Here is a 27,019-nt window from a genome sequence, read left to right as displayed (position 1 = left end):
CGGGGGGGCATGCCCCCGGACCCCCCTAAAGTTGCAAGCACCTGCGGAGCGGCGGGTCCCGCTATGCGCGGTGTCGGGCCAGTAACTTTCAGGCAGGGCCAGTAAGTTTCAAAAACTACTGGCCCTGTGGGCCAGTGCAAATTTCTGGGCTATGTCAACCCCTGGTGAATAGTGAAGGAATTTGGACATAGCCCATAAATATGGTGATTTGATTGGATAGAATCTAGACTGATCTGTTTGATGGCCGCCATGACACGCTAAATCAAAGATAAGGAGAAAGCGAGATGAGGCACAACGCATGTGAATACATTTTTGTTGTAAGCAAATATTTAATATTTTCATTTGCTGCTAAGAACATTTTGTTTGCAATGCGTTGGCATGAATATCACTTCATACATGAGAGAGAAGAAAAACATGTCCTACTTTGATTTAAAACCTTTAATCAATCTTTTCTCCATATGGGTGTAATTAATCCCCCAAATAACAGGAATGTAGTGAAGAAAATTACACAAATGAATAGATATAGCAGTAAAAATAGCAGTGGACTGAAGTAAAATATTTATAATGGCTTTTTAATTAAAGTAGTTGTTAAATGTTTTATTTTCTTCAGATTTTTAGAATATATAAATGCTTTTTAGTTTAAGCTAAATATGCAATGAAAGAAAATTCACAGATGGAACCATTCCCTCTCTTTTTGTGTTGACATTTTCTCTGCCTCACCATAAGGGGGCAGTGCAGAGCTTGTCTGACTGGTGTTTTTGGTGAGGCTGGAGATGGAGTTTCAGTTTAGCCTGCTGTCCACTCAGGCTTGGCTTCCTGCAGAGTTCAGTGAAAGCCTTCAGCTGACTGCAGAACTTGCCCATTCTCCTCCGTTTTCCTGTTTTGTCCTGCTTGAAAGCAGGAGAAGACAGAAATGGGTGGGTCCCAGAACAGCCCAGGAACGCTGCACATTGTTCCCATGGCTTCCTCTTCCACATTCCTGGGCTGATTGGGATGTGGGCCTCCTGTGCAGAAGCATTGTTCTATCCCAGCAGCAGCACAGACCTGGCCTCAGCAAACCACAGCTGCCTCCACCGACCATTGTGGTGCTCAGACCAGTGATGACTATCTTTGCCTCTTCATCTTGTCTGACTGAGTCTGTAAGACTCATTTAGATCTGCTGCTTCAGCTCCCAGGCATCATCGCATTGGTCCTAGTCTAGACTTCAATACCAACAAGTTGACAGATTACAAAGCTAATGCCATTTTGATTCTCCTTCATCTAAACACTGCTAGTTTGTAGAAAACATTTTCAGGGAGCAAATGCAACAGAACTGAATTTGTTGTTTGTGTAACATATTGTTCCTTTTATATAAGTGGAAATAGAAATGTGGACGACGGCTATAGAGCCGTTCTTGACAAAAATACATGTTTCTTTGCCTAAGCAGGCACATTTTCTGCGTAATGATAAGTAAAACTTAAAAACATAAACATGAATGTGCTGCCTTGCTGTATCCTTGCCTTAGGTCTATGTGGATTTGAATGGATTATGTGTAATAGCTGCTGTAGTTTCTGTGCTTGGGAACGTACACAAGCAGTACACAGTCAAACAACCCCTCTTAACACATTTCACAATTTGAGTTCTTGTTTTAAATTAGACCTAATTTCCCTTCTGAAAGGATAAGGAATCTGTGGGTCTGAAAATAGCATTAAAAAAAGATGATCGTAGCAAATGCTTTTACAGAAATGCTTGTTTGCTCTGCACAGTGGAAGCTGCTGCACCGTCTGCTGCCCCAGCTGTGCTGTAATGCTCATGCTGAACATCCTCTCCTCAGCAGCTGGACAGTGGTGTGCATTCAGTGTCACGTTAGTCAGCATTTATACTAGTTAAAGGCCCACTCTGATGAAAATGGTGTTTTTAACATGCTCTTGTAACATTTTTCTGATGACGAGGACACAGTAAAAAATAAAGTATTTCTTAATTGAATCTCTTTTTTTCTGATACATAAACATAATGGATGATTGACCTCTGCATGATTTAAGGTACAAAAATGTAGAGGCTAAAAGTTCAAAAAGTTCAGTCAAACTTCTCTTGGTGTTTTGGCCTAGAGACTGCACTCCAAGTGATGCAGCAGACCAACAATTCATTAGAGCAAATGCCTGACATCACCTCATTGAAAGTCAATAGGAAGCAATACTGCTGATGCTGCTAAAGTGGAAGTGTGAATGTACGGTGAGGATCACCAAGTAACTTTAATTCCTGCCTAAAACAGCTTTTTTGCTTAAGCCTGTACATTAGGACCACAGTATTACAACAGCGTCATGTTCCTAATAAACATGTTTTAGTTGAGTCTTCTTTGAATAAACAAGAAACAGTTAAGCTGCTGCAACTAATCTACAGGAAAAGTGGAGAAAAGGAAGCCAGACTTTGTATTTTTACAGGACTATATATAGCAAGCGTTCATAATAACAGCCAAATGTGGGATTCTCCCCCCATTACCATTGCTCCTCCTCCAACATGACCTGTAGTATTGTTAGATTTCTCAGAAAACACTAAAGGCTTGGATGTCAGGATCACACAGGGGCAAATGGACAATTTCTTCAGGCAGTGTGATAGGTGTGTGTGTACCGGTATATATGGTATATATATGGCGAGTCAGCGCTGTGTCATCTCTCTATGCAGCAAACAGAACTGTGGAGGGGTTTTCTGCAGGTACAGGCTGTGCAGCCAAGCCGTCCCTTTGACACCATTGCTTTTGTTATAATTCAGCACAGACGAGCAGAAGTGGAAGCTGCTGTAACAAATTGTTAAAAGCAAACAAACGAGTGTCTTTATTTTTAAATGCCAAGTCACAGCACTTTGACTTTGATAGGAGCTATCAGTAAATGCAGCCCAGCTGCATGAATTTTGTCTCTGTCTAGTGTCCGTCAGTCCTCCTTCCATTTCTAGTCTCTGACAGGCGAGCAGCTCAGGCTAGCAGGGCGTGGCCGCTGTCTGTTTTGCCACGATTGACTGTTGGTCTGCTTTGGGTTATCTCCTTTTCAACATGGTGTAGTTCCACCTCAGATAGTGCCTGGCACTCAGACATAGCCCTGCCTTCTTAACATTACATCACAATCCGTCTCTGTTTGCTTTCTCTTTACACACAACATACAGGTTATGTTGCAGCATAGGAAGGGTCTCAGCACGCCATGCTAGCTCGCTACAGTTACACCTGTCAGAACAGCTCTGATAGGCGGTGTCTGTTCTTGTCTGCAAGGCTTTATACAGGCGCCGACATTGCGTGAATGTGAAACCACTGCATGAAGGTAGAAGCAGCGAATGGAGCCGATCTGACAGGAAGGTCCGTTTGGAAGAATGGCGTGGCAGCAGCGTATGGATGTCTTCCAGCAGAGAAAGAACTGAGAAGTGTAGCTGAACATGGAGTTTCTGAAGAGCCTGGTTCCAACCGTCGGCTCTGTGGAGGCATCAGCTGAAGACGGGACTGCTTCATCCAGGGAGCCGGCTCCACGGCTCCTACGCATGAAAAGGCTGGGCCTGCTTGCCATGGGACACACGATTGAAGAAGATGTGGCATATCCAGTCGTAAAAGTAGATCCTGGAGTGGGCTTCAGCAAATCTGCCCGCAGTAAACAAATGCGCTTCAGAGGTACCTCAATGCACAGGAAAGCATATCTTGTGTTGTATATCTGACTTCTTTGAAATGAACGGGTGTTTTTGGTGCGGGTTAAGTTTTGTTTTAATGCTTCAAGCTTTGGCTTGATGTCTGTCTCAGCCTGTTTTGATAACCACAAGAATGAGCATCTAGTTATTGCATCTAAAGAACAGGCTGCTTGTTTTTGTCTGAGGGCAGACAGAATTTGGAGCCCGAATGGTTAACCCTGCAAAAGTCATGTTTGTTTTCTGATACGTGTCCCCCCCTTTAACTTGTGACTTTGGTGAAGTCTTGAGTAGCTGCCAGCAGAAGCAGCAGCTTTCTGTTTGCAGTCATCATATATAAATGCTTAGTTATTACATCATGGTGTATTCTAAGTTCTGCCAAAGTAGGCGTTCAGTTGTCTAGCATCGGACTACTTCTAGTGAGTTTTGTTGTGTAAAAGCACACATTTCATGTGATAAACATGATTCATTTCTGCATATTAAACAGGCTTTCTTTTTCTATTAGGTTCCTGGTGTGAGAGGACTTATTATTTCTACATTGTCGTTTCATCTAAAGCATCTATTTTGGAAACACTGAAAGCAATAACTCAAACTTTTGGCCATAGTAATATGTACGTATAAAGTATCACAAATTAAATTGACATTTAGAAGTTCTATTGGCACATATCGATATGAGAAGATCACTGCTTGACACACCTCTCATTTGAGAAACTAAAGTTGTTGGGTTACTTGTAAAACTTGATGGCATTTATCTGTTGACAAAAGACTGCCTGGTCTCCTTGGAAACATTGGTAAAGAGTTTGGTAATGTGTGTACAGGTCAGGGTCAGCCGGTTTGCATCAGCAGGAGGTTGATGACTTTTCATTAGTAAATCCGTATGCCTTCTTGGCAGTGTTGCTTGTCAGAGCACGTTGGCCTGGCTGTTTGCTCATTGTTAAAGCATGATTCACCTGGCTCCCTGTTCAACTTACTTAATCTCTTTACATCTGGCATCAGCAGCAGGTAACATGATAAACTAACCTGCAGTGAGGCGAGCATTTTCTGGCCATTTCTAAGTTTTTATATGACATGTTTTATTGCTTGGATTTGTGCTCAGCTTGACCACTAGCTATCAGTTGGCATCAGTCACAGGCTGCTTTAATCACGACATTCCTGGGCAAATTATTTTTCAACATTTTTTCTTTCTATCCAATTAGGGAACAGTCGACATATTAGGAAAATCTCCTTTTTACATCCTGCTCATGATGACAGAGATCGTAATGGTGAGTTGAAGAATGGGAAATGTGGTTTGATTGTTGCAGAACTTGGGAATTAAAGCTTTAAGACAGACTAAGAGTGTCCCGCCCTCATCACGGAATGAACAGATCTGAATTCTGTTTAGCTCATATGCCATATTAGTGTCATGAGGAGTTAACTATCAATATCCAATACTCAAACCTTTAGTTTCTTTTAAAGAAGAATCTTTTGTTTTGGATAAATTCCTTTTAGTGGTAAATACATGCTATTGGCACCCCACCCTTTCCCAAACACACACACGCATCACTGTTGCTTTACAAGCAGTAGAAACGCCACATTTACCATACTCAGATTTGAAAACACCTCCACTTTCCTAAAATGTTAGTGTTTGTTGGAGGCATCCCTAGCGGTCTTACAGTCCAACTAGACTTGCCAATAGTTACCATTTGTAATCCCATAAATCCCCCATACTTGTCCCAACAACAATGCCGTTTTTACTTTAGACAGCTGACTCTTTGTGAAACAGTTAACGTCCCACTGCGATCATCTTTTGATCTATTGTCAAAGTGTGCCCAGTGGTCTTTAAGTTCTGATTATGCTGTTTTTGGCCAAAATCCAAAAATCTGTGTTGTTTTCTTGGGCATAGTTTCTGCAGAGCGGCAGGAGTTCATTAGAAATTCATGATTTGGGGCGGGACCGTTGGTGTGGAGTAGGCCCGCCCCCACATACAGTCATTCTATCCGTTTACACGCTTTCTGACTAGTTTACAGCCGTTAACCACTAATCTTAGGTTGTGGGTGTTAGGTTATAACATGTTCTACAAGTGGATGCATCAGAATGGAGCGGAGCAGGGAGTTTGGTGTCTTCTACGTAACAAATACAAGTTTATTTCATCAGGTCCTGATTCACAACAATGCGAACACAGAAATACTCAGAAATGCAATTTGAAACTTAGTTTTCTTTATAAATGTCCTCCATCATCAGAAACATGCTACAAGAACAGGTTAAAACACTGTTTTCATGGAGTGGGTCTCTAACAGGACAGCCAGTGAGGAAATCTTAGAATGGTACAACCCAGTGTGGGAATATGGCATCACAGCACAGAAGACAAATGCATTAGATTACTATATTGACTCCCTCCAGCCAGCTGAGCCACAGCAAAGGACTTCAAGAAAGCTCATTTAAAGAACTGCTGCTTTGGGTTGGCCTTTGGGTTCCTGTGGTCCTATGCATTTAATTCAGATTCTGTCCTTCTGCTTTGTCATCCTATGGAGGCCAGCAGCTTTAGCCCTACAGTTACGTTTTGAACTAATTAAACACTGCTTCTCAAGGAAATGGTTTCTTATCAAGCATGTGGTTGGATCCAAATTCAAAATCTTCCATTATTTAATGTAAGTTTGAACCCTGTGCAGAGTTATTATGACGCATTACTGAGTGACATGGTGCTCTGAAGTAGATGAATGGAGCATGCTGGCGTGAGGATCTGTGCAGCTGCTGCATGCTCACACTGATGTGATGCTTCTAAATGGGACGTCCTCTGAAACCCAGGCATCAATGAAGAAGAAGTCAGGAATTGAATTACAGCTTCTATCGATTATTGTTCCCACCACCGTCCTTCAGAGAGGCCAGGACAGGAAATGCATCCTCCACTCTGTGGACTCCTGGGAGTAGAAGCTCCTCTGTACTGTCTGCAGGCAGGAAGACTAGCCGTCAGTAACGGCTTTTACTTTGTGAATGGAGCTACTGTAACCTGCCTTGGTTCTGCAATTAGTTGTGATTATTTGATTAGAGGAGTCCTTTTTCCAGGAATTCATATATAATGTTTATCTGAAGTCTTCAGTTTGCGTCAGCCGCCTTACCTCTCGTGTTTTTTCTCATATGTTCGAGCTCTTAGCCTTAATGTTCCTGGGAAATGATGTCAATTCTGCATTCCTTCAACAATAAAGCTGGTTTACAGAAAACAATGTGTGCACCCCTCTTAGGCATTGTGTTTGGTGCATTTTGCTGACAGTCATAACACAAACTCCAGTCTTGTTTTTCAAACAGAGTTCTAGGTTACCCTGGACTCTGGTGCAGGTCGTTTCCTTTCCCTGTGTTTGTTTTAGGAGTGTTGTAACCTCCAATAGAAATCTGCATCTGTTGGTTTGTAATGTTTTCAGTTAGGCTCAATACAGATGTGTGTAAATTGTGATCTGTGTGCTAACCTCTCTGTTGTGTTAGTTTAGCATTTCTTGTCCCTCTTTGTTGGACGTAAAACCAGCACAGTAGTGACCCACAATCAGAGTAAATTGTTTACATGCACCAGGATCGGATCAACAATCTGCATAACCCACCTATCTATATCTGAAAGAAAATTTCATCCAAATGAGTCTGATCGGAGCAGAATATTCCGAAGGGCGTGTTTACATGTCTCATTTTTATTCTGATCAGGGGTTTATTACGATTACTTTTGTCCATGTACCCGCAAAATTACATTTGAGTTTTTCTTTATTAAAGTTGTTCTAAATCTGGACCAGATCAAAAAAGGCCGTTTGAAAAAGCTTGTGGGCGTGATGCAAAAACTGTGATTGGTGGGCCACAAGCTCCCTGCTACGCTCCATTCTCACCTGCAGACAAATGGATCCATGAACGTCTTTGTTTTCCTTGTCTGAGCTTGAGTCAGGATCTAAACTGTACCGCTGGATTGCTACGATATTCCTGCCATTTTTGTGCTGTGGTTAGATTGGGGGAGTGAGGGTCTGTAAGGTAGTGAGTGTGTGTGTAAACAGTTGTATGATGGGAAGTAGGGGCAGGCTTATTCTGCGCCAGCAATCCCTCCCACAACTCAGAGGTGAATATCTAAGGAGCTGCTGTCGCTCGGCAGAAACTACAGTCAGGACATTAAATCTTTGGACAGAGACACATTCTTTCTAATTTAGTTTCTGTACATTACCACAGTGAATTTTAAATAAAACAACTCAGATGTCATTGAAGTGCAGACTTTCAGCTTTTATTCCATGTGTTGAACAAAAAGATTGCATAAAAATGTGAAAAACTAAAGCATTTTTTAAAAACAATCCCTTCATTTCATGGGCTCATAAGTAATTGGACAATTGACTTCCATGCTATTGCATGGGCAGGTGTGGGCAATTCCCTTATGTCATTATGAGTGAAGCAGATGAAAGGCCTGGAGTTGATTAGAGGACTCGTGCTGCATTTTGAAGGTTTTGCTGTGAACAGACAACATGCGGTCAAAGGAGCTCTCCATGCAGGTGAAAGGAGCCATCATTAAGCTGAGAAAACAGAAAAAAAACAATGCTAGAAATCGCTACAGTATTAGGAGTGGCAACATTAACAGTGTGGTACATCATAAGAAAGAAAGAAAGCTCTGGTGAACTCAGCAACGCAAAAAGACCTGGACGTCCGTGCTTATTGTTGTCTTTGTTGTGCTTGCGTCCCCCCCCCCCCCTCTTCCTTTTCATCTCTATCTTTCACTCCTCCTCCTGTCTACAACCACCCCTGGAGTTATGTTGACCTTTCACTTTGGAAGATGTCGCCATCTTGAATTTTCAAAAAAACAAAACAAAACACCTTTAGCACCAGCTACAAATAATGAGGATGTTGGAATTGGTAGATGTCCAAAATGTTAGAAAAAGTTGTTTCTAAACAACTTACAACTGCTTTAGACAGTCATGGCATTTTTGATCAGTTTCAGTCATGTTTTCGCAGAGCTCACTCCACTGAAACAGCCCTTCTCAGTCACTGATGACATTCTGATGCAGAGTGATGCAGTAAAAATGCTCTGTGTTACTGTTACTGGACTTGACGGCAGCCTTCAATACTGTCGACCATGTCCTCTTGGACAGGCTGAAAAACTGGGTTGGGGTATCCAGATCCGCTTTAAATTGGTTCTCCTCTTATCTGAGTGGTAGATCATACTCCATTGTATTTTCCAAGTTTACTTCCTCCTCTGCATCCCTCACTTCTGGTGTGCCACAAGGCTCAGTTTTGGGACATTTATCGTTCATTTTATATCTGCTGCCTTTGCAGCAGATTCTAACTTCTTTTAATGATATTTCCTATCATTTTATGCTGATGATGGTCAGCTTTATGTGTCTTTTAAACCCCAGGATGTTTTTAAAATATAGATTTTACGCAGGTGTCTGGATTTAGGTAATAGTTGGATGAATAATAACTTTCTCCAACTAAATGAAGCCAGAACTGAGGTCCTAGTCTGTGCTGCTGACAGTTGCCTCCCCCAGATTGTCCAGTGGCTCGGTCCACTTGCTTCCTTTATCAAGCCTTCTGTCAGGAACCTTGGGGTGACTCTAAACCCCGTTTTAACCCTTGACTCTCATGTTGGGTCACTTATTTATTCTGGTTTATATCATCTAAAAAACATTGTAAAATGGAGTCTAATTGTGTCACATTATGATATGAAGATGCTCATCCACGCTTTTATATCTTTTAGTTTCTGATCTTGTTTACTTCAACTCCATCTTCACGTTTAAGCAAAAAATCTTTAGAACGGCTCCAGGTTGTCTAGACACTGCAGCAAGGCTTTAAAACAGTCATCCAAGTTTTCACAGGTCGCCCCGTTATTAATGCAGCTGAACTGGCTCCCCATCCGTGTCCAAGTGCATTTTAAAATCTCTTAACAGCCAAGCACCGGTCTATAGAAAAGGCCTTGTGCAGAAGTACCCTCCCAGCAGGTCCCTGAGGTCATGTGACCAGGGTCTGGTTGTTAGAGAACCTGGTTAAAATGTAAAGGTGACAGTCTTTGCAGCAGTGGCTCCATCCCTCTGGAACTCCCTTCCTCTCAGCCTCAGATCTGCAGACTCACTGTTTTCTTTTAAAAAGCAGCTAAAAACATCTCTTTTTAAAAGTGCTTTTTTATAATTCTTTTATATTCTGTGTTTTACTGTGAAGCACTTTGTGATTTTTATCTTGAAAGGTGCTTTACAAATAAAGTTTATTATTATTAATATATTTTAAATGGTATGCAAATGGTGAGCTAGCCAAAGTGATGTTCTCCTGTTACATGCACATTTATAAATGGAATATTTTGAAAATGTAATGCATGGATCCCTGGCTAGAGCTAGACCAAATTATTTAACATAGGATATGAACATTTTAGCAATGTGGATGTGGTTGGCAAATAACATCTGCTGCTGCAGAAATACAAGTTTACTTTTACCAGTTAATCTAAAACTTGGATACATCTGTCAACCAAAACCAAATTTTATTTCATGAATTTGTCAGATGCATTTCTGACCAGCCTGACAGAGATAGAAGGGTAAAGGTAGGGGGGGGGGGGGGGGGGGGGGTTAAGGGCGGGGACAGAACACGCCTATGGGCCAACAAGGCAGTTTGCAGCTTTAATGATCCTTTTCCCTGTTGCTGCAGGGATAATCTGGTTTTGGTAGTGATGATGTGTGCCTTTGTGTTTGTTGAGTGAAATATTGCTCATTAAAAAAAAAACTCACTAAAAATTGGAATGTAATAAAGTTTAGTCCCTCTTGATACCATATAACAAAATGTTAGCTTTTTATGTTAAGCTTTGAGAGGATAAACAGAAAACAAACAAAGTTTTACCATAGAATCAATGTCTGTTCATATAACCTGTTTGTGTCAGATGGCAGTGTTGGGCTGTGAAAGACCACATTGGGTTAGCACCATGACAAAGCATCTGCTTGTGTTGTTTGCAATGATCTCTGCCTTGTTTTGCATAAGTTGTGTAGAGGAGGACATGTGACAGAGGGAGAGACAAGACAGAAGTGACGAAACTAAAGGAAGACAAAGAATGTTTGTGTCTCGCAACTTTCCCCCTGTTATTTTCCATTTGAACATTTGGTTTCATCCTTTGACTGCAGATCACCTGATGACATTTGAGTGTTTGAGAATGTGTAATGTGTACTAACAGCACACGATTGATGACTCCACATTCATTCATCAGTCTGTTTCTTTGATTATAACTTTAACTTTCCACCGAGCATCAGGGACCTGAGGAGCCACAATAACATATATATTCTATCTAACAAAGTCTCTTCTCATGAAGCATCCAAACCCTTCCTACCATCATCCAATAATGTGTCTACATCCATTAAAGTTGTACTCTTAAATGGTTTTTCGCCTTTGAGAGGGATTTTCATCCCATCTTAAAGTGAATGTGATGTGTTACATTTAACAACTATAAAGCAATTGATCTTTATGATAGCGGTTTGTATTCAAAGGAAAACTTGGGAAAGTGCTGGAACACTGTGTACTCCCTTTTTGGTTGATATTCCCTTCATTTCCTTTTTCCATGCCGTGTTTTTGTGCAGTTGGTTTCTTCCCACTGCAGGCAGGCATGACGCATCAGTATTCCTGCGGAGCGTTCAGGAAGTGTTGCTTTTATAGGCAGAAGGGAGGCAGCCCGAACAAGCATGTGCATTGCTGAACTACAGCAACTGGACACTGGCAGCATTTTGATGACATCACCCACCCCCATATACTACTCCCGCCTTCCTGTGTTTGCTGTTGAATAACCCCCCCCCCCCACACACACACACACACACACACTCCTAGAGAAAAGGCATCAGTGAAAGAACAAGAGTTAGCTTGCAGGAGGAGGAGGAGGAGGAGCTGCTCTTGAGCAAATCAAGAGAGAGATCTTTGGTGAGAAGAGGAGGAGGGTTTCTGGCAGTGCAAGCTCCCTGAAGCTGGCACACACACATACAGGAAGACAAGGGAAAGGATATTACTCAACATTTGATTCTGCACTGCTCCTCTGCTCTTTGCTGTCATATGAGGACCAGAAGTTTGAATGTATCTCCGTTCTTTGGCCTTTGTGGATATTTCTGTGCTCCACTGGGAATGAGAGTCTCTGCGGACTAGCGAGTGGACAGCAGACGCTGGGGTGAAATACTTTTCTGACTGTGTTCTCACCCTACCCACCTTTATGTGCAATAATACTGTTAGTTGAAACCTGGCTGCACTTGCTGTGTATTTCTCAGCATTTTCTGAAGCCGTTGTTGGTGATGCTGCCTGTAACAAGCACCTGTGGAAGCCAGGATTCAGCTCTTTTTGGAAGAGGCTGACTCTGCAGTACCTGCAGAGATCTGTTTGAAAGGTGCATGAGAAGCTCTTATTTTGAAAGGAATGAAATGCTCATTTATCAAATGGAAACTACAAGAACCCTGTAAACACTGTGAGCCTCAACTTTAGAGAGCCGCCATGCTGAGCCTGCAAGATTCAGTCTTCTTTGAGCTCAGCATCAAATCTCTCCTCAAGTCTTGGAGCAGCAGCTGTGAGTGTCCTACCAACACGCATGTTTACATACCACACTTTGACGTCTGATCCACATGCAGTCAGTACTCTGTCTGCAATATTGCACTGGCCCACATGAAGTCTGTGGTTGTACCTTTCATGTGTCCTCCTGGCTCAGAGAAGTGGCCACTAATGGACTCATTAAGATGAGTGATAATGCTAAATCATGGTTACTTGAGAGAAACGATGGTGTTTTCAGTAAAGTGCCCTTAACCCCATCCTTCTCCTCCATCTAGCTCCAGATAGTCCAGAAGATAATGTTTCCAGGGATGAGCATGTACTGATAGATAATACAATAGATAATACAGAAATCCTATTCATCTACTCAAGTTTCTGTTTTTTCTAGTTCTTCTCGGCTCTCTTTATCTTTGGAGAGCATTAGTTGACCATCATTAGTCGCACTTGGAATATTGTTTAATTCTTGACTTTTATAACACTCCTATTTTCTCCCTTTGGGACAGCTAATGTATCCCTACTATTGATCTATGTTTTGGCCCCCTCCTATTATTAGCCTTTTATGCAGCTTGTAATAAATCAGGAAGCAAAAAGCACGGACTCTAGAGCTTCTGAGAAACGGTTGTGGGCAGAGCTGGATGTTAAACAGCAGAGCTTTGAGCATTAGGCATTTTAAAAAGCATGAACGAAAAATATTGTAAAACTGTCAATTATAATTGACATAATTTTAAATAAATCAGAGCATCGTTGACGGTTAAAGCGGCACATGTATTTTTACACTCATTGATCTTATCCTACATGAATTATTGTGTCACATCTTGGTCATCTGGTGGCTCCTCTGTTCTTGGACGTCTTGAATCTTGCTAGAAAAGAGCTGAAGGTCCTGGATAAGAAACCTTTACCACCATTGTCACATTCTCCAGAAATAAAAACTCCTTCGCTTTTAAGATCTTAAAGTTTAAATCATCTTGTCTCGTCAATAAAGGCCTACATGGTTCAACGCTGAAGCTGATGATGGAAAACACTGAAGTTGATAGCTTGCTAAAATATTTGCTAAATTCTATATTAGCCATAAAAAGCTGGAAAAATATCTAATTCACCCAAAATACCTAGCATAGTGCTAAAATATTAGCTATATTAAAAATTAGCTTAAGAAAACAGGGAAATGTCTAATTTAGCCAAAACATGTTGCTGAAATAATAGCTGAATGCCAAATTAGCCTAAAAAACCCAGTAGGTACTAAATTGCAGACAAAAGTAGCACATAGCTAAAATACCAGCTTTACATTTTGATGAAAAAACTTTCAGTGAGGGAAACGATGCCTGGGATTTGGCAAAACGAATCTACTAAAAGTCTGTTCTTCTCACTGTCTTTACATTCTCCTCCACTCTGCTGCCTAAGAGCAACTGAAAGCCGTTTCACATAGACACTCATTCAGAACTGGAAACCGCTCAAAGATGACATGTCCACTTTGACCTGCGATATCTTAAAAACGTCAAGAGCCCAAAGTCTACTGAAACGTTTAAAAGTTGAATGGTTTCTGTTGCTGAGGGCCTTTTTTGTTTTTCTCATTTTGTAGAGCTGAAAGTTTTTAGTAGAAAAGGGGGCATTTGAAGATTCTGTAAGCCATTTTCAATGGAGTCAAAAAAAGCGGTAGTTAGTTGAATAGTTTAAAAAGAGTTCTGAAGTTGGAACTTGCGAGCAGTAATGTCCCAACAGAGCTGAAAATTTTGACAGCTGAATGAGCTGAAATAGATTAAGGAGTTGAAGAGCTATGGCTGTTCAAAAAGTGTATGGAAGAAAAATAATACAGAAATAAAGAGAAACAGGGACACGATAAGAGAAAGTGCAGATGCTGTCTTTTTCAATTAACAGCTGAAACGGTGGCTTTTGGAATCTCAAATGTGCAATCAGAAATGACCAGAAATAAAAAAAAACATTTATGACAGGCACTTATTTTAAAAATTATTTATCTGTTAACATTTTTTCTGTATTTATTTATTTTATTTTGTTTACTGTCTTTTGCCTGTTTTTTATAATTGTATGTGTACCGTCTATCTCTTAAATTCTCTTATTCTGAACTAACAGCTCAGGGGCAATAGACCAAACAGATGGTTTTCCCTTAAAATTCACTTAAAATTAGTGGAACTTTGAACAGCGATTTGATTCACAGCATAATTTGTGGTCTTTTATTTTCTAAACCCATTTGGTCCCTTTCAGGGGTCACAGGGCTGCTGGAGCCTATCTCGGCCACTTGTGGGCAAAGGCAGGGACATGTTGCCAGTCTGATGCCGGACCACAATCACACATTAGGGTTTTCTCCAAATCAACCCAGTTCACTTTCCCATTTCAGTTTCCTAAAGTTTAGTCCACTGTTGTTTTTCCACCTCCACAGAATCCAAAGGGAACATTCTTAGAACATTCTAGACACTGGATGGTCACATGACTTTATTCAAAGTCTGTCCACACATTGGACTGGAATGATGGACTGATCCGTGTTTGATGACATCACACGTGTGTTGTCATGTGTGTAAAATAAACTTACCATGACTCATTCCATATGATATTTTCCAATATTTATATACATTTATTTCATATCAAAATGATTTTATAATGGTAGATAGAGGTTTACCAATTAACAACTTGTGTCAGACAGTTCAATCTGGTTGGATTGTAGGAATAGAAATCGGTTCATTAGTTAAGTTGATTAATTGATTAAATAAAAACATGCATCTGGAGGCTAAATGAATGGTCAACCTTGTGTATGTTGCATGGTAGATTCATCATGGTAAAAGTATAGATAGCACCTCAGTAAAGGTTTCTTTTGTCACTTTTGAGTAATTGTACATGTAATATTATTCCTACTAGGTCTGCATGGTGGTGTAGTGGTTAGCATTCTTGCTGAACAGCAGGAAGGCCCTGGTTCCAGTCCCGGCTGGGTCCTTTCTGTCTAGAGTTTCCGTGTTCTCCCCGCCCCTTCTGGGCTTTCTCCTGGCACTCTGGTTTCCTCCCACAGTCCATCCTTTACAGGTTCATTTATTCATCTAAATTGTTCCTAGCTGTGAATGTGTGGCGCTGCAACAAACCTGTTGTGGGTTTACCCCACCTTTGCCTAACAGTAGCCAGGAGAGGCTCCAAAAGAGATTCAGCAAGTTCAGAAACTGAATGGATAGATATTATTATCTTTGACGTCTGAAAGGCACTTCCGTTCATCGCACGTAGGTGTTGGAGCTGTTGTTTTTAACCTGGCACTTGTTCTCTCCCTTTAGTAAGGATCAAAGTGATAGACTTCCCTAAAGATGTTAAAACTCTGCTTTCTTCTGTCTGTTAAACAATAAAGCGGATTGAGTTATGCCAAGTCTTTGAGAATCATAGCATACAGTGTAGTTTTTGTGATGTTACGCTATGACCTAAATTTCCTAATAACCTAGTGATTTCTTTTGTTTTATTTTGATGTAGTTAAGGTGATGAGTGAACCAGCACTTATTTTATTAGGATTAAACGTTTAGACTTATTTGCAAAACTGGAAGTAATAATGGGTTTCTTAAAAATGGATTCATTTGCATCCCTACATTCCAGCAGCTAGTGTTTGTGTGTGTTTTGGCTGTTGTTTCTGTCAGGGGAATTGCACACACATTTAGGAGGGTTTTAACTTTGTAGAGGTGGAGTCTGTGCTTCAATAGTTGTGTAATCTTAGAGGGGATGGCCTTGTCTCTGTAGAACAGCCTTGAGCTCTGCCAAAAAGTATTTAATAACTTTTGCACATCTGAACATGATCATTAGTTTCGTATCTGTAATTTTCTACAGTTACCTTGTTATGAGTTCTGTTGTTGAACTTTAAGGTGATCTGAGATCATGGATGTTCTTCCTGACTTTAGGTTTTTTTATGAGTCTTTGTACTTGGCAGATCTTTTGAGGATATTTGTGGAAGATGACCTTTCCCCATTTCATGTTTGGTGCTTTTTAGTGCAGTCTTGAGCCATCAGCAACATTTTTACTTTTTTAGTTTGTTGATATTGTAAAAAAGCAGCAACAAACCACTGTCATGGCCTCACACAAAATCCAGCCCTAAAATACAAATGTTTTTCTTTTTTCATGAGATCTGGGGCATCAGGGGAATTGTGAATAAAAATTGGACTAATCCAAATACTTAAGTATTAGGATTTTTAAATGTTGGTTACTCCTGTCCTAACCTTAATGAATGAATAAAGGAAGACCATGTTGTTTTTGTAATTTGTTGTTTAGGGTTGGGTTCCTGAATTGATTAGAAAGGTCAGAATTGGATGTATTAAATCAATTCAAAATGATTATTTTTCTATTTTCATTACAAAATATAGTTTAACTTTGCTATAAAAGTGTTTTCACATTACTGGAGTTTCATTCCAGACTCAAGAAAAATACATAACAAAACTGTTGATGCTTAAAATGATAACTGAAAAAAGCAGTTCCCTGGCTAAAGACACGGTATAAAAGAAAATATATGATATAATGGATGCACTTATTCAGTACTATGTTTAGATCAGATGGAAAGACAAATATATTTTAACCAGTCCTATGAGGGTTTACTGAAAAAGGTCAGTGAACATCAAGCCTCAAAGTTTGAATCACTTCTCTCTTGATTAGCAGAAACAATGTTGAGCAACACTGTATTTACCTCTAACGATTTGTGATGTGGTTGGTGTGTGTGTGTGTGTGGGGGGGCGCTTTGCTTGGTAAGAATCTGGCATGTCCTTGGGAGCAATGAGAGGTTCTGGGTAGCAGACCAGTATGCCGTGCTTTCTTTTTCTCTTGTTCTACCCATTGTTGAAGTACATTTTAGGGTTACATACTGATGTGTGTTAGTCAACAGTTGAATTAATGTGTGGTGGGAGTGAGAATGGGGTAAAGGACATTACAGTGAAAGTAAATTAGGAGCTGGCTACATGACATCATGGGGCAGTTGGTGAAACACAGTAAACAAAGAGGATTGGCTTGAAAGACTCTCTGTGCTGCCCGACAGCATGATCGCAATTCAACCAGCACTTGCTGCTTCCCTAATGCTGCCTGCCTCTTCCTCTGGAGACTGGCTTTGGGATACAAACAAGACCCGAGCACTTATGGAGCTTCAGGGCTGTGCAATGTATTGTAGTTTGAAAAAAAAAAGTCATTATATGAAGCATTTTTGTTGTCCAACAGTTTGTGTTTGAAGGATTTTTTTGTTTGGTTAAATGTTTTAGGTGTTTCAGTGGTTTTTCTGAGGTCAGTGAATGGTACTGAGTAGATATTTTAATGCAGCTGTTGTTTCAACACATTTCTAAGTCATCCTTTTAGGCTTAAAAGAAACCTTTTTTTGATCTGAAATATTAGCAATAACCTTTGGCAGAAGAAAGTCTTGCTTTATCAGAATAAATTACTGTAGTGTCTCTTTTGTCATGTTTTGATTGTTTGGCTGCAGCCATTCATTGTCGAAAATAGTCAACAATCAAACTATCAGTGCTTCACTTTTCATGAGCTCGTCATGTAAATTTTGACCAAACTATAAAAGACTGAGGTGATTTGAGGCTCTTTAGTTTGGTAGACAGCCTCTGTGGTCTTAATGCTATTGCTCACAATAACACAAAAACATATTAACACATAATAATGCTAGGGGCATTAATATGATGTTGACTGGTCTGAATAATCCTTTTGTAAGTTCAAACAAACATAAGGCAGAACCTGAATGCTGAAAATACGGTGTTATCATGCTACGATGCTTCATGCTACAATGCTAAATGCTAAGATCCTAAATGCTACGATTCTATCCTGCTATGAAGATAAATGCTACGATGCTAAATGCTAAGATCGTAATGCTAAGATGCTATCATGCTACAATGCTTAATGCTACGAAGCTAATGCTATCATGCTAGATGCTAAATGCTACAATGCTAAATGCTAAGATGCTAAATGCTACGATGATAAATGCTACGATGCTAAATGCTAAGATCATAATGCTACGATGCTATCATGCTACAATGCTTAATGCTACGATGCTAATGGTATCATGCTACGGTGCTATCATGCTACGATGATAAATGCTACGATGCTAAATGCTAAGATCGTAATGCTACGATGCTAAATGCTATGATCTTAATGCTACGATGCTATCATGCCACAATGCTACGATGCTAATGCTATCATGCTAGATGCTAAGATGCTAAATGCTATGATGCTTAATTCTACAATGCTAAATGCTACGATGCTATCAAGCTACGATGCTAAATGCTACGATGCTAAATGCTATGATGCTAAATGCTACGATGCTAAATGCTACGATGCTAAATGCTATGATGCTTAATGCTACGATGCTAAATGCTAAATGCTACGATGCTAAATGGTATTTTATGAGTATAAGAGGCACTTTGTATGAATCTTTATTAATAGTGTCTTTGTAACATTACAGAACTGGCGTTGAGCTGAAACTCCCTCCCCCCTTTGTGAGAGCGCTACATCTTTACTGTCAATGGCAAGAATCCAGAACATGATCATGTTTTTAGGCTGTTTTTGTTCTGATTTCATGTACAAATGAATCAACTGGTGACAGAATTAGGAAAAAAAAGTGCCTTTTCTGTTAAACTGCTCCCCTTTAGTAAATTGTCTCTGTTTGCATTTGACCTAATATCATTTTTTTAAAAGAACACCTATAGTTTTCTTTGTAAAATAATGGAATCATTTTGTTAGTAGATTAATTTTATCTACCAGTCATCTCATCTGGTGAGTCAAAAATGAGATTTTGGTTTGTGGCGTTGTGACTTCAAAATTGGAGCATCAAACCACAAACAGCACAAATCAATTTCCAGGCTGTTGCTCCCAGAAATTCTCTGCTGAGTCGTTCTAGTATTTCTCTCTATGAGATACTAAAGCTAGCGGTAGCTCCCAAAACATCTGCTGCATTGATCTGCAGACATGTTACAGCTTTTATTTAGTTGAACTTTGTGTTAGAGACAATTTCCAAAGGATGTTAGGATGATTATTAAATGTATTCCATTGTAATTTCTGGTAAAGAAATTAAAAGCAGAAAGAAAAAAATTGAATACAATTAAAAATCAAATTTGTAATGAAAATGAAAACTTAAAGACATACTTAAAAAATATAATCTGAATTTAATTGCTGTTTGATCATTGAGAATAAGAACATAAGAACAAAACTGAAAGTTTTTTTCCCCCAGACCTTAACATAAATCTGGAGGAGTCCATTAACTATTTTAAAGTTATAAAGTTATATGCTCTTGAATTGTTGAGGCCTATAAGCTTCTGGACCAGAAGAGTTAAAGAAGTTTGTTTTTCTTTTGTCGTAACCCCCCCCCCCCCCCCCCCCCCCCCCCCGTGATTTCATTATGGGTCTATTTTCATGTTGTGGGTTCAGTTAAGTTTACTATTCTTGCTGTAAATGGTGAATGGCGTATGCAGCACTTTTGCTCAGTTAGTCCTATTCACCCATGCACACTCATTTACACACTGATGGTACAGAAATGTTCAAACCAAGGCCCATTTCAGAAAACTGAGCCTATACAGGTAGTTGATCCCTTTCAGAATGACATGAACTAGTGGTAAATAATCCCATTTATTTGGACAGAAATATATTTGTTTGTTATTGTCAGCCACATCTTTACCTCTCATAAGGTTAATGTTTATTCACTTTACCCCATTTGCATCTGATCCCCCATTTTGGGTCTAAAAGGGTTAAATACTTCTTTTGTTTAATATTCAAATTAGGCATTACCTGCATGAAGTCTCCATCCAGGTTCAAGTTTCTCAGCCTTGTCTCCAGCAATTCAAAGCAAAGCGCTCAAGTTTTGCTTATATTATTTGAATAAATGCAAATACATTCAAATCTGCAGGTTTTGACCCTTCAGAGGTGCAGCAGACATAACAAGGGAATGTTGCTTTGTGAATCCTTGCCTCACACACACAGTAAGGAGGTCCTGGTTTGAATCCTGGCCGGGTCTTTTCTGACTTGAATTTGCATGTTCTTTTCGTGCATGCGTGGCTTTTCTCCAGGTGCCACAGTTTCCTCCCACAGTCCATATACATGTTTCATAGGTTAGTTGAGAACTCTAAATTGCCTCTAGGTATGCATGAATTGGCTATGACGCCCTGCAACAGAATGACGACCTGTTGAGGATGAACCCCGCCTTCACCAACAGTAGCTGGGTTGGCTCCAGCTCCAGGGGGTTCAGGGAGTTCTGAAAATGGATGGATGATAGATGATCTACTGAAACTTGTTTTGATAATCCTCCTGTTATCAAAAACAGTTGGTTGGGTAATGGCTACGTCATCAGTTTGTGTTTATGCATTTGTCCCGTGTTCATGAATGATGAGTCTTTTCCTTAAACAGAAGAAACCGTTGATGTGGATAAACGTTTATTTATAATCCGCCATCTATGACATTTCTACACAAAACCTATAATTTTATTACCTTTTTATTATTTTTAATGGTTTTCATTTATATCTCTTGTAAGGGGATGTAAAGAAATATTTCTGGGGGTAGTTTTCTGTATCCAATCAACATTTCCCCCTGTTTTTGTTGAAAGGGCCTGGATCATGCTTTTCTTAGGCCTTTCAGGGTAAACTTTATCCATATATAGGAGCATATATTACCTTTGGCACACTAAGAATGTTTTATTTTTTCAAGAAGTATGAGTTATTTTAGCAGTCCTTGTTCTTACCCTAGATAAGTGAGGAATGTACATTAAAATACAGTTATAAGCTCAAAAAGTTGATTTAGCATGGTATGGGCCCTTTAAGTAAAAAGTCATGTTTGTTTAGCTGTCATCTATGGAAAAGTCATGTCCGATAACATTATGAATTTTATGTTGTCATTTATTGATTGTATACTCTTCTTTTAAATAAGAAACCCTCTTAAAGTTATATTTAGTTTTCTCATTTAATTGAATGGGAAATAATCCAAAAAGTGTATTAAAATGAAAACGCTGATTAAAATATAAGAAAACATTTTTCATCAAACATTTCAGAGTTCCCTTTTTACACTGCATTTCTTAACTGTTTTATTGTACTTTTGTATTAAACATATGCATTTGCATGAGAAAGTAACTTGTTTGTGTCATCAACTTGAATCTCTTGTTTCTTGATTAATGAGCAGACGTGAAGTCTGTTTATGGGATGGCCACACTCTCATTACTGCTATAATTCATCAACAGAAGCTTTTGCTTCTCTGTTAATGCTTAGGCAGGTTGTGCAAGGTTGCAACATTTTTTGCTAAGGGCTTTTCTGAAAAGTTGCCAAAAGGACTTAAAAGTGCTAAATGTTGCAACACCAGGGCTCAGTTGTCAACACTGCAACGCAGCAAGCCTTCCCTTTGTGTGTAGTAACATCTTAATATGTGCCCTTGCATTAAATAGTCATTCAGTGGAAAGCTAATCATAGTGTTACTTTTTCCTCCTGGAATGTAAAGGTCATGTCTGTAGTTCAATCTGCGTGAATGATCCTGTACCACGTTTAAGTTTTAGATGACCTGACCTGGTTCTGCAGAGTACGTTTCCTCATCTCTGTCCTCTGGCGTCTTTGCAGCTCCTACAGCAGTCAGCAGCAGCAGCAGCAGTGTGATTAGACGCCGGGCCCCCTCCTCAGTGGCTCCCATTTCCTGGGAGAAACACCAGGCTGCCACCATGTCAAACATCACCATCGACCCCGACCTCAAGCCCGGGGAGTTTGTCATCAAGAGTCTGTTTGCCGAGTTTGCTGTTCTGGCTGAGAAGAAGATTGAGATGGTTATGGCTGAACCGCTGGTAAGCTACCGCTGGAGAGCCTCCCAACCTTCTAGGATGGGGCTCAACACATATACGACTTGAAGTCGTGTTGTTCCATATATGCGTTTAATTAAAAGGATGCTTTTTGGGGAGAAGCACGTTAGATTCCTATTAAAATTGTTTTTCACATCAGTATGGGCACCTTAGATCTGGGACTATGGATCCTAAAGTGATGTTATGTCTGTGTTAAATAAAAGGATGAAAAAAACAATGAGCACTAAAGTAGACTGAAGACGGAGCCAGAACGTGCTAGACTTGGAGGGCTTATGTTGTAACTGAAGTACATCTGCTGCAGCAGGAGAATCTTATTTGAGATGGGGTGTATTTTATTTTGAAAAGAACTCTTATGTGAAGCTGTCAAAGGCCAAACAAATTAGAATAGTTTTAGATAGAAAAAGGACACACCATTGTAATTCAATGATTTATTTATAAGCTATAGTTCAATAATGGTTTGCTTAATGGTCACAAAAACATAAATTAAAGTGTTTGATTTTTGGTAGAGTTAGGCTTTGTTTGTTGTGTTGTGACCAATAAGGGAACAGGTCAAATGCCATCAAAACCAACTATTTATAAGGCAATTTTCAAACAACAGTAACACAAAAATAAAATGAGGAATGAATAAAACTCAAAGAATAAATAGAAACCGAGGCAGGAATCTGTCACCCCAACGACCCACCCAGTCATGATCATTGAGGACGTCACCATGGGAGACCCCCTAATCCAAGCAAGCAGCCAGACCCAGGAGGTCCCACTGCAATGAACTCGAGGGGAGTTGGTCCCCCATCCACAAAAACTGAATTGATTTTTAGTTCTACCTCTTGGAAGAACTAGAGGACCTCAACGTCATGGAAGGCTTGTACTGTAAAATCATATCAGATAGGTATGATGGTCCAAAACCATTAAAACATTTAGAACCAATTAAAAGAGCCTTGAAGTCTATTCTGAACCACACAGGGAGCCAATGCAGTGATTTTATAATTATTGTAATGTGTCCCCCCCTCCCCCTCTGGTCCCCTTCAGCATGCGTGCAGCTGAACTCTGAAGTGACTGAAGGTTTAATATGGTCTTTTCAAGAAGACCAGAGAGACGTCACAATAATCCTGTTTTACTAGAAATAAAATCATGTATTAGCACCTCTGTGCTGGCATGACAGAGACGTGGATGCTCCAAAACGGTTCCTTTAGACCTGCTCTGAGCACCAGCCCCTCCCAACCCATGAAACGGAGTGGGTTCACACATTCTGACACAGACCAATGAGAACAGCCCCCCACCCCCACCAAAGCTCAAGCTCACTTTCTGCTCAGGGCTAGCAGTGTTTGGCAAAAGCTCTTTCTTTTATATACACAATATGAACATCTATCTTTGCTAAAGTTCAGATGATGTTTGTTTTCGTGGGGGAAATACAGACACGCTGCTGAGGCCGACTCTAGGATGATGTCATGAAATGGGCGGCACCCACAATGTGCAAAAGGCGGAGCCTCAGAGATCGAGTGGTCTTACTTCTGGGTTGGAAATGAACTGTGAAACCAACTCACGCTAAAATTATTCAGTCAGCCCCAAATTGTTCAAGTTCTCCCACTTAAAAACATGAGAGGCCTGTAATTTTCATCATAGGTATACCTCAACTATGAGACACAATATGAGAAAAAACATAAAAGGACATTGTCTGATTTTTAAAGAAATTACTTGTAAATTATGGTGGAAAATACCGGTAAGTATTTGGTCACCTAAAGATAAACAAGATTTCTGTCTCTCCCAGACCTGTAACTTCTTCTGTAGAGGATCCTCTGTCCTCCACTGGTTACCTGTATTAATGGCTCCTGTTTGAACTGGTTTCTATATAAAGACACCTGTCCACGACCTCAAACAGTCGCACTCCAAACTCTACTATGGAGACCAAAGAGCTGTCTAAGGACACCAGAAACCAAATAGTTGACCTGCACCAGGCTAGAAGACTGAATCTGCAACAGGTAAGCATCTTGGTGTGAAGAAATCACCTGTGGGAGCAATTATTAGAAAATGGAAGACAAGACCACTGAGAATCTCCCTCCATCTGGGGCTCCCCCCCAAGACCTCACCCTGTGGGGTCAGAATGATCACAAGAACAGTGAGTAAAAACCCCAGAACCACATGGAGGACCTAGAGAATGACCTGCAGAGAGCTGGGACCAAAATAACAAACCATCAGTAACACACTACACCACCAGGGACTCAAACCCTGCAGGGCCAGACGTGTCCCCCTGCTAAAGCCAGTACATGTGCAGGCCCGTCTAAAGTCTGCTAGAGAGCATTTGGATGATCCAGAAGAGGATTGGGAGAATGTCCTATGGTCAGATGAAACCAACTTTTAGTAAGAACTCTACTGTTTGCAGGAGAAAGAAAGCTGAGTTGCATCCAAAGAAGACCATACCTACTGTAAAGCATGGTGGTGGAACCATCATGGTTTGGGGCTGTTTTTCAGCAAACGGACCAGGACAACTGATGTAAAGGAAAGAATGAATGGGGCCATGTATCCTCAGATTTTGAGTGAAAACCTCCTTCCATCAGCAAGGACACTGAAGATGAAACATGGTTGGATCTTTCAGCAAGACAACGATCCTAAACACACGTTGCCCGGGTAACAAAGGAGTGGCTTCATGAGAAACATTTCAAGGTCCTAGAGTGGCCTAGCCAGTCTCCAGATCTCAACCTCATAGAAAATCTTTGGAAGGGGTTGAAAGTTTGTGTGGCCCAGTGACAGCCCCAAAACATCACTGCTCTAGAGGAGATCTGCATGGAGGAATGGGCCAAAATACCAGCAACAGTTTTTGAAAACCTTGTGAAGACTTACAGAAAACGTCTGACTGCTGTCATTGTCAACAAAGGGTAAATAGCAACGTATTGAGTTGAACTTTTTTATTGACCAAATACTTATTTTCCACCATAATTTATGAATAAATTCTTTAAAAATCAGACAATGTGCTTTTCTGTTTTTTTCTCATTTTGTTTTTCATAGTTGAGGTTTACCTATGATGAAAATTACAGGCCTCTGTAATGTTTTTGAGTGGTAGAGTTTAAACAATTGGTGGCTGACTAAATACTTTAGCCCCACTGTATTGAATTAAAAAAATCATTATTTTGTGTGCCAAAGGTCAGATATTTTCATATATGTAGATAATGTTTACTATAAAAGGCTTTAGAATAGCATGGTATAGGCCCTTTAAAGGCTGCAGACCCCCCTGCTTTTGATTCACAAATGTCTTCATGCAAGTGTCTTTCTTTTAGTAGATGCATCACAATAATGTTGAAACCTTTTAGTTTAATGGTCATTTTGGTAAAAATGTGTTTTAACTACCTAACTACCTAACTGATCTCTCTACTTTTCCCCCCTCCCTGCAGGAAAAACCCCTGTCCCGATCCCTTCAGAGAGGGGAAGATGCACAACTTGACCAGGTCAGTCCCAGCATAAGCTGATTTTTCTCATTAAGGAGCTAGTTTTTTCTCTCAGAAAGGAACGGGGGCAGGGTGTGGGTGGGGGGATGCGACCGGCAGGGGTTGGTTGGTTATAAAGGTTGTTCTATGATTTGTAATCTTGTTAAAATTAGTACAAAGACATGCCTTCAACTTCAAGTAAGCAGATTTCCAAATTTGTGATGGCGGATGACAGAAACTGTCTCCAAACCATTGATTGTAAATGAGATCTCCCATAGAAAATGGTTTACATCCAACTCCAAACAAAGTCACTATGACCTTAGTAAGCAGTAATCTGTCCAAATCGGCCTTAGTCATTGTTTCTATGGCAACCACTTTCGCCATTTAGGAGTGAGTTTATTGTAATCTCACACCCCTTGAAAGCAGGCTGGGGAGAATCTGTCAAACCTTTTAACATTGCATGTGGCGGACAGCAGGCTCCGCCTACCTTTATTGAAGCAACTTACTGGTCCGTTTATAACTTGATTAACTTGCACTTCAATCAGTGGTCCAAAGCCCCCCCCCCACACACACACACGCATGTGAATTCTGCAGAATTCACATGCGTGTTAGTCAGACATGGAGCAGCAGCTTACAGATGACACATTACCCCTCATTAACCACAGTGGTCCCTGTGCTGGGGGTGTCAAAACAGTTAAATCCTTACTCATCATCTGTAGATGCTGCAGATCTCTGTACAATGGGCTGCTTACTGCAGAATGCCTTATTCAGCAGAACACAAAGCCAATGAGGATATGCTGGTATAGATCCAGCTGTCCCCATTGTGAGTGATGTGGAGAAAATGGGTATAGAGTGCAAAAGTGAGTGTATGGAATCGCTGTGTCATCCTCAGCACTAAATCAAAATCAGGCACTAGAGTGTATCTGCCTCATGCCATAAGGGCAGGGAGAGCAGTTGCATAACTTTTCTGCCTATCATCTATCATCCCTACCCGTCATCATGCTGTGCTGGTCCACAGCAGACTGAGGCCCACTGAAACGGTCTGTGCATACGGATAATCCTCCATCACACGCTGCAGAATGACTGTTTCAATGTGCATCAAAACGGTTTTATTGAAATCTTTAAAGGAGATCTGATCATACAGATGGACCTTTAGAGCAGTGGTCCCCAACCCCCGGGCCGTGGACCGCTACCGGTCTGTGCCCCACTTGGTACCGGGCCGTTTCGTTCATGCTCTGATACTGAAGGAAGTTTTATTTTGGAAGACTACTGGATTCTGTTCTCCACATCTGTCTGACGCATCATGTGACTTTAAGCAGCTGCCTGGATAGCTAAGTTAGGAACAAAAAAATGTATTTGATAATGGTGTTCTTTGAAAAGAAAAATGTAAAATGTCACTTTTGTTGAATTTTTACAAATCAGAAACAACTTCGACAAATCAAGAATTTTCCTTCCCCGAATCCTCGTCATTTGAAGAAAAAAAAAAAAAACTACCAATGTTTTCAGATTAAAAAAAAAATACATTCCTTATAGTAGCGTTTTAACAAGAAAAATGGGCTTTTCAGAATCCGAAAGCTAAAAGTTCAGAAGGGTCCGTGTAAATATTGTCCGACATTAAACTGGTCCTCAGCCTGAAAAGGTTGGAGACCACTGTCTTAGAGCCCCTCACTCACCCCTTTAGGTCTTTCAAGTTTTCACCTCTGCGTCC

General features: G+C 40.4%; 1 protein-coding gene across 28 annotated transcripts in view; it reads left to right on the top strand.

Annotated features, from left to right (window-relative positions):
- Positions 1-27,019, top strand: part of fryl (furry homolog, like) — a 93,959-nt gene that overhangs the window by 10,444 nt on the left and 56,496 nt on the right. For 15 of the 28 annotated variants that reach the window (XR_013655441.1, XR_013655440.1, XM_078945450.1 and 12 more), the window contains exons 1-4: positions 3,116-3,628; positions 4,836-4,901; positions 21,663-21,880; positions 25,279-25,332. Coding sequence is in view for 26 of the 28 variants with exons in the window: in XM_078945450.1 (XP_078801576.1) it covers positions 3,400-3,628; positions 4,836-4,901; positions 21,663-21,880; positions 25,279-25,332 (567 nt within the window). In the remaining 2 variants the exon portion in view is untranslated. Of the gene's footprint in view, positions 1-3,115; positions 3,629-4,835; positions 4,902-11,566; positions 12,143-21,662; positions 21,881-25,278; positions 25,333-27,019 lie in introns of those variants that run through there. The other 13 variants (XM_078945461.1, XM_078945460.1, XM_078945459.1 and 10 more) reach the window with 5 other exon arrangements.

Source organism: Oryzias latipes, chromosome 4 (genome assembly GCF_053564925.1).
Source record: "Oryzias latipes strain Hd-rR chromosome 4, Olatipes_Hd-rR_3.1".
NCBI lineage: Eukaryota > Metazoa > Chordata > Actinopteri > Beloniformes > Adrianichthyidae > Oryzias > Oryzias latipes.
Note: the sequence above shows the minus strand (reverse complement) of the source record. Positions and strands in the feature narration are given on the sequence as shown.